The sequence below is a fragment of the Marmota marmota genome, unplaced genomic scaffold (genome assembly GCF_001458135.2).
Source record: "Marmota marmota marmota unplaced genomic scaffold, marMar, whole genome shotgun sequence".
NCBI classification, from domain to species: domain Eukaryota; kingdom Metazoa; phylum Chordata; class Mammalia; order Rodentia; family Sciuridae; genus Marmota; species Marmota marmota.
In genome coordinates this window covers 30921157-30935644 of record NW_025999932.1, presented here as the reverse complement: position 1 = coordinate 30935644, position 14488 = coordinate 30921157, and the positions used below count along the sequence as shown (strand labels likewise).

General features: G+C 34.4%; 1 protein-coding gene across 1 annotated transcript in view; it reads left to right on the top strand.

The window, feature by feature from the left end:
- The first annotated feature begins 2385 nt into the window (after positions 1 to 2385).
- Positions 2386 to 14488, top strand: part of Sohlh2 (spermatogenesis and oogenesis specific basic helix-loop-helix 2) — a 46967-nt gene continuing 34864 nt past the window's right edge. The window contains exons 1-2 of the mRNA XM_015483964.2: positions 2386 to 2424; positions 7044 to 7258. Coding sequence (XP_015339450.2) covers positions 2386 to 2424; positions 7044 to 7258 — 254 coding nt within the window. The remainder of the gene's footprint in view (positions 2425 to 7043; positions 7259 to 14488) is intronic.

Here is a 14488-nt window from a genome sequence, read left to right as displayed (position 1 = left end):
GGAGGGAGACATGTAAAGGACACTTACTGCCTTGTTGGAAGACAGGCTATAGATTTAGATAATCTTAATCGCAAATAGATACACTTGCTTATTAAAAAGTAAGCCCTTCCCAGCTTCCAGTGGCCAAACTGGAGTAATTTGACTAACAAATAGTAGCATTGGATCGTAACCCAGCAAATAAATATCCATAAGTCTATACCGTATAGATGAATGATTGGATGAATAAGTAAATGAGGGAGAAGGATTAAATCTTTACATAAGAATATGGAATAATGGCCAGCGGGTGGCGCATGCTTGTAATTCCAGTGGCTTGGGAGGCTGAGACAGGAGGATCTCCAGTTTAAAGCCAGCCTCAGCAAAAAGCAAGGTGCTAAGCACTTCAGTGAGACCCTATCTCTGAATAAAATACAAAAAAAAAAAAAAAAGGCCTGGGGATGTGGCTCAGTGGTTGAGTGCCCCTGAGTTCAATCCCCAGTACCCACCACCCAATGTCGAATAATGTAGAAGAAAGGAAGGAAATGATAAACACTATTGGAGTGTCAGAGAATTGTGATGCTCTTGCCTGTGGATCTATAAGCAAGATCCACTGATGAATGATAAATTAGGGAGTATAACTTTTAGGAGAAATGGGTTATTTTCATATCCCTCCAAAATCTCCCCCAATGTATTCATCAATTACTATGACAGTTTTAACATCTCCACAGTTTGCTCTTCCTTCCTCCAAGAGGTGGTTACTTGAGACCCCTTCTATTGAGTGTGACTGGACTTAGTGTGACTCCCTTCTGAAAACAGGGTGTGGAAAGGGAAAAATAGTGATGTTACAGCAGAGAACCCTTGTAGACACCACCTTCACCAAGGGACCAAGGTGAAGATATAGATGTGTCCCTGATTCATGACACCAGGAGAAAGGTCCTTTGTGTCTATGGTAGCCTTCCAAAGTCTCAGTCTAATCATGTGAAAATGTCAGACAAATCTAAGTTGTAGATATTCCATAAAATACCTCACCAGCATCCCTCAAATTTCAGGAAAAATAAGTGCAACCACTTTGGAAAGCAGTGTGGAGATTCCTTAGAAAACTTAGAATGGAACCACCATTTGACCCAGGTATCCCACTCCTCCATCTATACCCAAAGGACTTAAAATCAGCATACTACAGTGATACAGCCACCTCAATATTTATAGCAGCTCAATTTACAGTAGCTAAACTGTGGAACCAAATTAGATGCCCTTCAATAAATGAATGGTAAAGAAACTGTGGTATATATACACAGTGGAATATTATTCAACCTTAAAAAAGAATGAAATTATGGCATTTACAGATAAAGGGACAGTAAACGAAGTAAGCCAATCCTAAAAAAACCAAAGGCCAAATGTTTTCTCTGATAAGTGGATGCTGATCCATAATGCAGGGGAGCAAGGGAAGAACGGAGGAACTTTGGATTGAGCAGAGTGGAGGGGAGGGTGTGTGGTGGGGGAAAGGTGGGGGAATGAGACAAACATTATTACCCTATATACGGGTATGATTGTACAAATGGTGTGACTATACATCATGTACAACCAGAGAAATGAAAAGTTGTGTTTGTACTCCATTTGTGTAAAAAAATAAAATAAAATTTTAAGAAAAGTCAGGAAAAATAAAAACTGAGAAATCTTTACAGATTAGAGAAGACTAGAAGACATGACAACTAACTGTGTTATCCTAGAAGAGATCCTGGGACATTAGTGGAAAAAAAAATCATGAAATCCAATTAAAGCCTATAGTTTAGCTAATAGTACTGTACCAGTGTTTATTTCTTAGTTTTAAAAATTGTGGTTAACAAACCACAATATCTTAGGTTTTATAAAAATAGCATGACTATGTGAGGTGTTAATAGAGAAGCTGGGTGAAGAGTTTTTGAGAACTCGCCATTCTCTCTCTCTATAGCTCTTCATTTTTTTCCCGTTTTTGGATTATTTTTTTTCCTCTATAGCTCTTCTGTAAATCTAAAATTAATTCAAAATAAAAAGGTAAGAAAATTGACCACTCAAAGAATAGAAATAAGGAATTTAATTCCCAAAGCACTGTAGGTACAGCAGCATAGAAAAAGGAAAAATTGATCAGCTTAACCAAAGACATGGGAGAAAGACAAAACTAGAGGAAGTAGGACTGACAAATGAAAGAAATTAGACCATTTCACATTAGGTTGTAAATGTTTCATAATTAATTAATATTAGCTGATTAATCATATTGCATTATTGGCAATAGTAAATGTCATAATAAGTTACTTTTAGTTGTACATCAAAAATTGAAAGCTCAGATTGTTAAAAATACTAAATATTCAATTTTATGCTATTTATAAAAGTCACACAAAATCAAAGATACAGAATGTTTTAAAATAAGGGAATATGAAAAAAGTTGTAGAAACAAGTAAAATTTCAGGTAAAGTATTAAAAGTAACAGTTATATTTCATATTTAGCTTTCTTTATAATATATATGTGTATATATATGCTGTTAAACATACATAAATCTAGATCATTATACAGTATAAATGTTATAGTTATATTTCCATATAAATTTGTGTAACTGTCATGAACATGACCCCTTTATGTACCTGACCCCTAGTTACAAATAGAACTTATAGAGACATTGATAAAGACATTGTGAACCATAATTAGAGAGGGAGAGTTTAACATACCTCCTTATAAACTGAAAGAGTAACTGGGCCTGACGAAAGAAAACAATTATCAAGTTTGTTCTAAAAGATATATAGAACTTGTTTACTAGAATATAGACATTGTTTTCAAATACCCATAGAACATTACAAAAATTGGCTGTAGGATATAAAGAGAATGTCAAATTCTAAAAAAACAGACAACATGCAGGGCACATTCACTTTTGATGGTATATCAAAATAAGAAATGAACAACTGGTGGATTGGCAAAACATCAAGAACTAAAGCATACTATCCTTTAAAATTAAAAACACCTTTATATAGGAGTTGAACTCAGTTTAAAATAGAAATATTAACTGAAAGTTTAAAATTTTTTACTTGTGAATGAACATGAATTCTGTATCGGTCAAAATCCATGGGATAAAACAAGGTGTCACTTGAAGGAAAACTTATCTTCTCTACTGTGCTGTCCAACAGAACTTTCTTTGGCAATGATAAAAATATTCTGTAATTGTGCTGCCTGATACGGTAGCCACTTATGCATAGATATTGAGCATTTGAAACAGGCTAACATAACTGGGCTGAATGCAGAATAAGTTTTATGAACATGAGTGTAAATTGTTTATGTCTTCTGTATTGGACCACAGAGTTTTATAGTCTGTAATAAAGCATCAGCAGAAGAAAAACAAAGAAAAAAAGGGAAAAAAACCCATTAATTTTGAGTTAGAAAACAAGAAGAACCCAGTAATACATATTACATATTTTTAAAAGTTAATACTTTTTAAAATATAGATGAAATGGATTTTTCAAAATATGCATGAACAAAATTCACCTAATTGAAGTTTGGAAACTTTAACTGTAATCAATCAAAATCTGTAAAAGGTCGTCTAAATGCACTTTTATAAACATGTTTTAAATAAGTCTCAGTAAACCTATAATTTCTGTCTTCTAAAATATTTGAGACGATAGAATAATATCAATGCTTTTTTTTCCCTTCTTCAAGGTTGCCATACAATCCTTGTACCCAAACCATGATAAGACAACACAATAAAGTAAAAAAATGTTTCCAGTTTCACTTGTGAACATAGATACAAAAATTGAACAATGAATTGAATCTGTTATGAATTTGTTTATTACTTGCAATGATGGCTTGGCATTAGGAAATGTATTATTATGATTGTCTACCTACCAGATTAAAGGAAAAATAAAAAACAGTATGATCAAGTTCATATTGAAAAAGTATTTAGTATATTTCCACACCCATTTATGACTTAAAATTCTTACCTTCAAATAGAAATAAACTTTTAATTTTTGATAAAGGATATTGACTAGAAATCTTCAGAAAATATCATATTTAGTGGTAAAAGAATTTCAAAATATTTCTACTAAAGCCAGGAACAAAGCAAGAATGCTCATTTTCACTTCACTGTTCACCTCTGTTTTGGATATTCTAGCCAACACTTTATTTATTTATTTATTTTTGCAGTTTTGACAATTTGTTAGCATTAAAGTATATACTATGCTTACATTTTATGTGGATGCATACTTACGACTAAAATATATGTATACATATCCAATGTATTAAATACATTTTACTTAGCTCTAAAACCCCTGCACTAGCCAGTTCTTTAAAATCAACAAGTAAAAGGCATAAATTCTGGAAACAGACAAAAATGTCATTTTTGAAGATTTTATGATTGTCTATCAAGGAAACTGAGAAGAATCAACTAAAATATGTTATATCATAAAATATATGAAGCACCTTCCTTATACAGAAATCAACAGCACTTCTATATGACAGCGATATGAATGAGAAAAATTCAGTAAATGAGAAAAGATATTCCCTTCACAGTGATCTCTAAATGTTAAAATATCTAAAGATAAATATTCAAGGATACATGCAAAATCTATATGAAAGTAACTATAAAAATGAAGAACACAAAAGACCCAAATTCTCTTGAAAGTCATATCTTCTAAATAGGGATATTTAATACAGTGATGATATACCCTAACATTTAAAATAAATGCAAGCATTATCAAAACTTCAGCAGGGTTCCTTGAGAAGAAGATGATAAAATTCCATTGGAAAAAAAATTGTGGGAAATAACTGCAAACAAAATTTTAAAATAACAAGAAGGAAACTGTCAATGTACTCTATCAAATAGAAAAACACTTTATAAATAGCTAGTAAACAGTGTGCTATCAACCAGGAATAGACAAATAGATTAATCAAAATGAGTTTCAGAAAAACATAATAAAATCACTTACAAAGGTGGCATTTAAAAGCCCTGAGGAAAGTTTATCTTTTTCAAGAATGCTATCAGGGCATTTAGCTCTGCCTTTTAAGAAAGATGAAATTGAATACTACCTCATGTTAATCACCAAGTAAATTTCAAAGAAGATAAAAAGCTAAGTGAAAAAAATAAAAGCATTTAACATATCAATCCATATTCTAATATAAACAGATGGGTTTGAAAGCAAGACAAAATTCACCGAAGTCCCAAAGAAAACAGATTTGTGACTTGTGACTACATATGAAACACCATCGACAAGATACCTTAAATTTAAAGATGGATCCACAGACTCAAAATAGTTGAGTGATATTCACAATACATAAAATCCAACTAAGCAATAAGAAAAAGACCATAAACAGGAAGGTGCACAAAGGCATGCATAATAAAATGGGCATGCATGATGAATAGAATATGGAATAAGTAGAAATGTAAATTGCCATTAAAATGAAAGGATATTGATCAGAAAAATACCAATGAAAAGGAAAATTAGATGCAAAAAAATTAAAAAGCTTAAGAATAACCAGTCTTATTAAGAATTCAGGGAATTGGAACTCATCTATACTCTTGGTGGGGACACAAACTTTTGCTTCTAAGAAGCAATTTGGCTATATCTAAGATGGAAAATGGAAAACCTTTATGTATAGCTTTGATGCTAGGATTTATGCATTTACACAAAGGAATGCTTATAAAGATATTATCACAGCATTTTAACAACATTGAAGTTCAACATTTGGAGAATGGCTTAATCAGTTATTATCACTGGACATGAGGAAGACTGGATGAAGATGAGCACATCTACCCCAGATCCCAACAAATGATAGGAAACTTTTTTTTTTTTTTAAAGAAAATACATCTGTAACCTTCTGGAAAATGAGAATGTTCTCGTTGAACCAAAAATTTTGAGGAATTGTTGAACTATATCATTACATGAGAAAAACAACTTATTTTTTTAAAATGGAATATCCCATTTATTTAAGGGAAAGCTGTACGTTGGTGAATTGCACTGATACATCTGACATAAAAATTGTGGGGAAGGATAGACAGCAAATTGTTGAAAGTGGTTGCTCCAAGGGAAAGAATTGAATGAGGATATGAGATGATAAAGGAAGACTTACTTTAAAAAATAATAAGGATGAAAATGAGAAGATAAGCAGGTAAAAGTGCAGAATCTTTGCTTACTTCACACTCTTGCCTGGTTTCTTACACCTCACAGTTCTTTCCTGCAATCCTTGGAAACCAAGATGAAGCTGGGGAGAGCCCAGGGAGGCCTCTATACCAGCATCCTGCCCTGAAGAGGTGCATCTTCGACAGCCTGCTTTTCTCTTTGTACAAGTATTTCCAACTCCTCCACCTACTACTTTTGGCTTCAACACTCAACTCCCCAATCTGTTTTCTCACATAGATCTGTCCATGGTCTGGCATTTCCAATTGTCTTTTGACTACTTTCATTTATTCAAGCATTTCCAACCTTGGGCATTTTCCAAGGGCTATGTTCATTAGCTATAGGGAATAAAAGATAGCAAAATTAAAAGTGAGGATGGGAATTCTGTTTTTTTCTAATTGTATGTGAAAATACTCCCACATGGAAATGAAGAAACTTTTTGGTTCCTGATACTCAGATTTAAATAGTATATATATTCCCTTCAAATGACTTTATTTGAGTGTTTCTCGGGAATTTTGATCTTTTGCTGTTTTCTGGAATGTGTGTTTCACCAAAATAAATTGTGTGGGAGAGCATGAGTTTGGTTTTCTAAGCAGTAAACAGATTTTCCAGTGGGATGGACTATTGAGAAATTGGGTCATAAGATTCTTGTCTGTTGTTAATAGGACAAGACAGAAATTTGCAGGAAAACACAGTAGAATAGTATAGGTAGGAAAAACTTTTTAAAAATAGAATGCCCTTCCAATCCATTGAATCCTAGGTACTGAGGTCATTCCTACCTTTGAAGTACTTACAGCTCACCATCCAGTACAGCTGTAGAGGCAATGATCATTGTTATTTGTCACCTTTATTTATTCTATCCTCTCATGCACAATGTTTTTTCTATGTCCAGATATTAATTATGTAGTGCTTTTGCTTTCTTCCTTCTCCTTCAGGCAAAAATAGACCTCTTGTTGATTGGAGATGACACTGTTTATCACCTGGCTGATGCTCTACAGAAGCTTTTTGCAAATACAGCAGAAGTCACCATCACCATTAGTGATGTGCAGAAGGCAGCCACACTTTTAGACCATTGCACATTCGACATGGTGTTCCTGAAGACAACTTCCTTCCTAAGTGTGGAGGAGCTAGAAGCTGTCAGGTCAATTAGGTAAGCTTTCAAAACCTTGACTTTATATCTTTAGACTGGTGTTTTAAAAACAGGTTTCTATAAAAATTCTTAAAAGATGATCTATTTCTACTTTAATTTTTAAAATGAAGCATATCTTCATGGTTCAACCATGTACATGTTGCTATTTTTATTGCCAGTGTGACATATTATTATAAGAATTATTTTAACTTGAGAATAGGTATGGGCAAGAAAGTAAGAATTAATTGGTCCCAGAAATTTACTTGGTTTATAATGCTTACATTATTCCCGTAGATATGCCTTATAAATAACAGCATCATTAAAATGACACATCTTTCCAGAATTCATTAATTATTACAGCAGATATTAAAGCAAGTAAGCACTTTCAGCTCTGCCACGCTGTTTGTGGACTGAAACTGTCCCTTAGAGCCTTGAGGTTCTCTTTGTCCATCTAGCCCAGAGACTACTACCTCCAATATTTCTGTTTCATCATGGAAGTCCACAGAAGCTCCTCTTCTAAAGAGCATTGGACTCTCAACTAGAGTCCAGTTATTTCTGACTACATAGAATGTTAACCACTTGGAATGTGTTTAAATAGGGTTAGGACAGAACAAATTTGTTCTGTTTCCATAAAAACACATGATAGAGAAAAATAGGACTATAGGTAACACTTGAGTGTTTGAGAGCTTGTCAAAATTATAATATAGGACTCAGAAAATTCAGAGTCAATATCACAATATTGACTTTTACAGCAAAATGAAATACCTATATTGTCAATATCACAATATTGACTCTGAATTTTCTGAGTCCTATATTATAATTTTGTGATCACTGAACATATAGGGTCAAGGAAATTATATTAGAGAAGGAGAAGGGTTGGAATGGGAACCCCTTTCTTAGGAAGAGACAGACACTATTCCTGTGGTTTCTTAGAACCACTGGTCTGCATTTCTTTCACCTTTCTACTGTGAATCTAAATTCTGAACAAACCGGCACACCTTAAAGTGGATTTCACTTCCCAAACACATTATGAACAGCCCCCTTCCAGAGCATGTGCCTATTTTATTGCAGTCCTTTGAAAAACAAACAAACAAAATAAAGTCACATGAACAAAAAGGTTAAAAAAAATCTGCCATAGATGGAGTTCTCTCTAGTTGGGGACTTTTCATGATATCTCATGCATATAGTATTTTTATTTTATAACAGTTCTGTGATGTGAGCAGAGCAGGATTTCATTGTCCCTCCTTTTGACAGATAAGAAAATAGAGAATGAAATGACCTGCCTAAGAGGACATGTCTTGTTTTCCCAAAACTTAGAACTATTTGCTTCAGGTTCTTTATAATCGTAGGTAATTATTTGAGTTTTGTATTGAAGCCACTTCTTTTATACCTCTGAGATTCAGTATATACCAAACTTGGTATAAATCAAACACATGTGATTTTAGAAAACTATATGACTGTTCTCTTCCCTTGTTTCAGGTGTGACATCCTATCTGTCTCTCTGAATGGAGTAAAGCTTTGTATTTGCTCATTATTGATGTTTAGAACAGGGTAAAATAAAGTTTTATTTAATAATAAATTTGATGTTTAATCACAGTCATTAAAACCTAGGAGATTCAAGGACAGATTTTCCTGTCTGATACTTATATCTGCAGATTCTACCCCCTATGGCTTTCATTACTTTAAATAACAGCTTAAGATTTTTTTTTTTGTATGTGTGTGTGTAAATGCCTGTGTGGTGCCGAAGCTTCATGCACACCAGGCAAGTGCTCTACCACTGAGCTACACTCCAAGTCTGTAACTTATTTCATAGTAGACAAAAGAAGACACATGAAGGCACTAAGTTACGGATATGCATATGGTAGGTCTTTCATTTTGCTGTAAAAGTGTGTGTCTCAGATGAAAAAAGGATCATTTGTGGAATACACCAATTTGTTTTCCTTGTCTCTTATTGCTCTATTCTCAATTCCCAGGGTAGATCTTGACTATTAGCCAGCATTATCTCCCTTGCTGTAGGTATAAGTGAATGACTGAATAGATAAGGTAAATGCCATTCTGGAGACAAAAAATGAATTCTAGCTTTTGTATTCCTCTTTGAAAAGGGTCTGTTTTCTTTGTGGAAACTGCTATTATGTTGCTGGCCTCAGCAGATAGGAATGGCTCTGAAATTCCCTTCCCTGCCCTGAGAACTATTATGAGTTCATTATTTACGAATTCTTAAATTATTTATTATTGTGGAGAAAGTTTACAGTTTTTCAACCTGTAGTTTTTCATAAGGCAATGAGTCTTATAAACATACTGACTCATTTATAAGACATTTAAAATTTCATCTTTTTTAAAGCATAATGTCTTTTGAGCTTTGACTAATATTTAATGACTAACCCAAAATGAAGAGTTTGGCTTAGCTTTCCTTCTGCTAAATTGTGGATTTCCCCCTTAGATATTTATTGTTTTTCGTAGTATTTCAAAATCTGGATAGGTCCAGGAAAATGTACAACTATTTATTTTTCTTACTTTTCTTTCTTGGCCACATTGTGTTTCCTAGCAGCGAGTAAGGAATTTACTGTGGACTAGAAGTGTGCATGTTTATTTGTAGTATTTGAGCACATGATCACAAACCTATGTATCTATGAAGCATATGGATTTTTATTGAAATAAGGATGATGGTTAGCCTGTGAGTTATAATATTAGGATTATTTTAGAATAAAATTAAAGAAGTCTCCTTAAAGGATTTTTAAACTGATTTTTAGAAAAGAACTGTCTTTTGAGTTTGGTGTTAATCATTAATTAATTTTAATCATTCATAAAAATATTGGTACTTTTTTTCAAGCAGTAGGCACATCTCCATTATGGGTCGGCATTCCTAATAGTACTCCTTAATTGTTTTCATTTTATGAATGTGTTGAAAGAACATATTTTTATTGAGCCAGATGAACTCGGACACTATCCAGTGGTAACATGTTTTAAGATAATCTAGGATTCATAGGCTTAGCTCCAGAATTCCACAATATTTCACTGTTGGCTTAAGTCAGTGGTCAAAATTAAGCTATACTCAAAGAGCAGATACCTGATAATTCAGATACATCTTGACACTTGATCTTCTAAAAGCAGGAACAGAAAATTAAAATATGTTTCAAATTCATCAACAGTGTATGGATCCTTTCTAGAACTGCAGTTTTACTTTTCTTGAAATGGTTCTTATACATCTAACTTAAGAGATTTACAAAAGGGACTCTTCTGTGGAATAATGTAATGGGAGCAGGGAACACTGACCTTCATTATTGGCCAGAATAAACGTTAAAATACTACATTTTATCTCAGGTAGAAAGTGAGCTCAGTGTTCTCATATTCACAGTAAAAGTTTTAACTTTCTTACTGAAAATGGTTGTTTTAATTAAGTGGTTAAAAAAAAGAGCCTATTTGTTGTAAGCCTCAAATAGGCCATGCCAGATAAGTTTGGCTGCATGTGGTCCATGGACAGCATAATGAATAACTGCACTCAAGAGGCTACAACCCAAATGTGACACTAGCTTTGGTTCCTTGAAGTCCTTCTGGCCCTGAACAAAGCTTCATAGGGACTTACAATACTGCTTGGCATTGGGCTTAGTGGTACACACCTGTAGTCCCAGCAACTTGGGATGCTAAGGCAGGAAGGTAGCAAGTTCGAGGCCAGCCTCAGCAGATTCTAACTCAAAAAATAAAAAGGGCTGGTGGAATATAGCTCAGGTTTAGGTATTTAAAAATAAAAAAAAGATTGTTTTCGTTTTCTTAGATGGTAGATTTCAGAGGTCAGGACTCTCCTAAACTCGGCTCAAAACACTTTTATATAATCTTTCTGTTTAGTAGTACTGTACCAGGTGCCAGACCTGGGTGGGCCAAGACTGAGAATAAGCATGCTGCATTTTGAGCTGATGTCTGGCCTCAGTTCCATAGAGTACTGGAGGCTGGCAAAGGAATGGAGAGCAGAATGTCCGTCCAGTCTCATATCTAAACACTAGAGGTAGATCCTGGATAGCACCTCAGGAATCATCATAATATTTGAACAGTGTAATATGTGAAACACAAGGACAAATGAATTGTCCCAAATGACTTACAAATAAAAATTTTTTAAAACACAAGACTCTTTTAATTGAAAAACACACAGGATGTTTCAGCCTCAAAATGGATTTTGGAATGTGGAAGAAGTGATTTTGGTTGGGATGGATAAAAGAGTTTTGTTTTGTTTTTGTGTTGCTTAGTGCTGTTTCAAGGAACATTCATTCCTTAGAAAGAGGACATTTTCTTGGTGATCCTGGAAGCCAGAAACTCTTTTTTAGCTTATTGATTTGTGCAGACAGAATGTGAATGAGAAGCTGAGCTTAGCACCAGAGTGTTGGATTCTGGGAACTCTATTGATTGCGTGAGTCCCTGTACAGCTCTACAGTTAGGGTTTCACTAGTAGCTTGAGTGTTTGAGTTGGTCATTGATTCTGAGCTAATGGCAAAAATTCAGGAATCCCAACTTATGTAAAGCTTGTAAGTCATCATATATATAAATATATATACAAATCTAACATTCTATGTAAAAAAATAATTGGTATGATTTTGCAAAAATGAAAATAGAGTGATTTCTAAAAGTAAATCTATTTTGTTCAGTTCTCTAGTTTGAGTATTTTGACTTATAGTTTACTTTTGATGAATCTCTGAAGTATCTTTTATTTCAACTGAACTATCCAATAATTTTTTCTTCGTGGTTATATCTGTTCAGTCCATTTTCCTTTTCTCCTTTTTCCTCATCCTGTTGTCTGTATTTCTATAACTCTATGTACTCTACCCTTTCTCATCACTTAAAAAATAACATATAAAATACTTTTACATCAAGGTGGGCATCATTCTGTACTCCCAGTCCCTCCAGGCCACCGTGCTCTCCATCCACATCAGTAGAGTGATGTGCTTTTCTCACCTCCACCTTCAGATGGCCAGTTCATTCCTAGCTTCCCCTCGCACATGCCTATTTCCTCATGAAAGCCATGTTTCCTTTCCTTTCCTGTCTTCTCTTCCAGTCCCAGCTCCGCAGAGTTCACAGAACAATATGAAGCCTTAATAGACCTCAGTTGGGTGACACATTTTAGCAAAGTCCTGCTTGTCTGGAGTCATTGATATAGCAAATATTCTGAGTGACTTATTTTTACAGAAGGTTCTCAGATATGTCAGCTTTCTCCACCATTAGCTCTTGCCTGGGCCATTGCAGTGTGGTCTCTTCACACTCTGTGCGGACCTGTCCACCCATCTCAGCATAGTCAGAGTGATCTTTCTAAAATGAAAATAGGATCACATCACTCTCAAGTTCGATAGCCTCTCATTCCCCATTTTCATAAAACAGCAAATCTTTTCTTTGGCCTCAAACCATCCCACCCAGCCTTCCCTACCTCTCTGGTCCCATCTCATGCTTCTCTCCCTTAGTGCTCCATGCTTCGGTCATCCTGGACTGCCTTCACTTTCTCAAACTTCCCTGACATTTACCTTCCCAAGGCCTGTGCCCATGCTGTTGCCTTTGCCCAGAGTATTCTCTGATTCTCCTTTGCTTTCCTCTCTCTCTTCTCCCCCACCTTTTGTGTGATTGACTCCTAGCCAGCTGTAGAAGCCTGTCTGCCTGGAGGCCTCCCCAAAGGCTGCAGGGCTCCCATGGACCCTGAGGCCTGTATTCACTGCACTGGACACAGTTCTGTCTGTTTAATTATCCTCCACGATTTGTTAAACATCTGCCCTCCCGTGAGAGCAGGGCTCTTGTCTGTTTACCCCTGTATACCACAGAGCTGACACTGGAGTCTTGTACATAGTAGGTTCTCCGTATACATGATGTAGATATGTAAATCATTCACACTCAGCTCTCCATGTCTGCACATTCTTCATCCTTAGATTCAACCAACTGGGGATTGAAAATAATTTTTAAAATTGCATCTTTACTGAACATGTATAGAATTTTATTTCTTGACATTATTCAAAGTTGTTCTAAAGATAACAACTATTTACATAGAATTTACATTATATTAGGTATTATAATTTATCTAGAAATAATTTAAAGTATACAGGAGGATGTGTGTGGGTTGAATGCAAATATTATCCTATTTATATAAGAGACTTGAGCATCCAAGGATTTTCGTATCCCCATAGTTTCCTGGAACCAATCCCCCATGGATACCTAGGGTTAAAATTTCTAACAGAATAATATATATTTCTAACAGAAAACATATATGTTTTCAAATAAACTAACAATATTATGTAGTGGGGTTTCTTCCAATTCTGGATTTAATGAATACATTATAAGCATGTATAACCACATACTGATAAATGATGTTTTTAGTTATTTAAGAATAGCTTGTTTGGTGTCTCATGCCTGTTATTCCAGCAACTCAGAAGGCTGAGGCAAAAGGGTTACAAATTTAAGACCAGCCTAGGCAACTTAGGCCATCAACAACTTAGCAAGACACTGTCTCAAAAAATAAACAGGTGGGCTGGGGTTGTGGCTCAGTGGTAGAGTGCTCACCTGGCACATGTGAGGCACTGGGTTTGAGCCTCAGCACCACATAAAAATAAATTAATTAATTAAAGGTATTGTGTCCACCTACAGCCAAAAATATTTAAAAAATAAAAATAGTTGGGGATATAGTTCAGTGGTAAAGTGCCCCTGTGTTTAGTCCCTGGTCTTAAAAAAAAAATGCTGTTTATTTCACTCAATTGAAAGTTTGACTCAAAATAACATTGCCCATGGAAAAAATATTTCATTTTAGTTAATTCTAAGGTTTAGCCAGCTTTGGACTACTGAGTATAGTTAACTATAATGGCATAAATTTTAAAAGTTTTATTTTGAATAATTTTAAGCATATAAAAGTAGACAAAAAAGTATAATGAACTTCCACGTGCCCATAATGCAGCTTGACATTGTCAACATCTGGACAAATTTGTTTTGTCTCTTTTTCCAAGCTATCCTGCCTCTGGTGGTTTGTTTTAAAATCTGGCATTGTTTTATTTTATCCATAAATTAATATACAGCTAAGATAGGGACTCAGAAATAACCACAATACCAATATTTACCTGAAAATTAATAATAATTCCTTTAATGTTGTAAAAATATCTAATCAGTGTTCAATTTTTCCTGCTTATCTTACAATTTTTTTAAAAAAGTGTGTTTATACAAATAAAGATTCAACGTTCTCTTCCATGTTTTTTTTTATTTTGTCATATATATATATATATATATATATATATATAT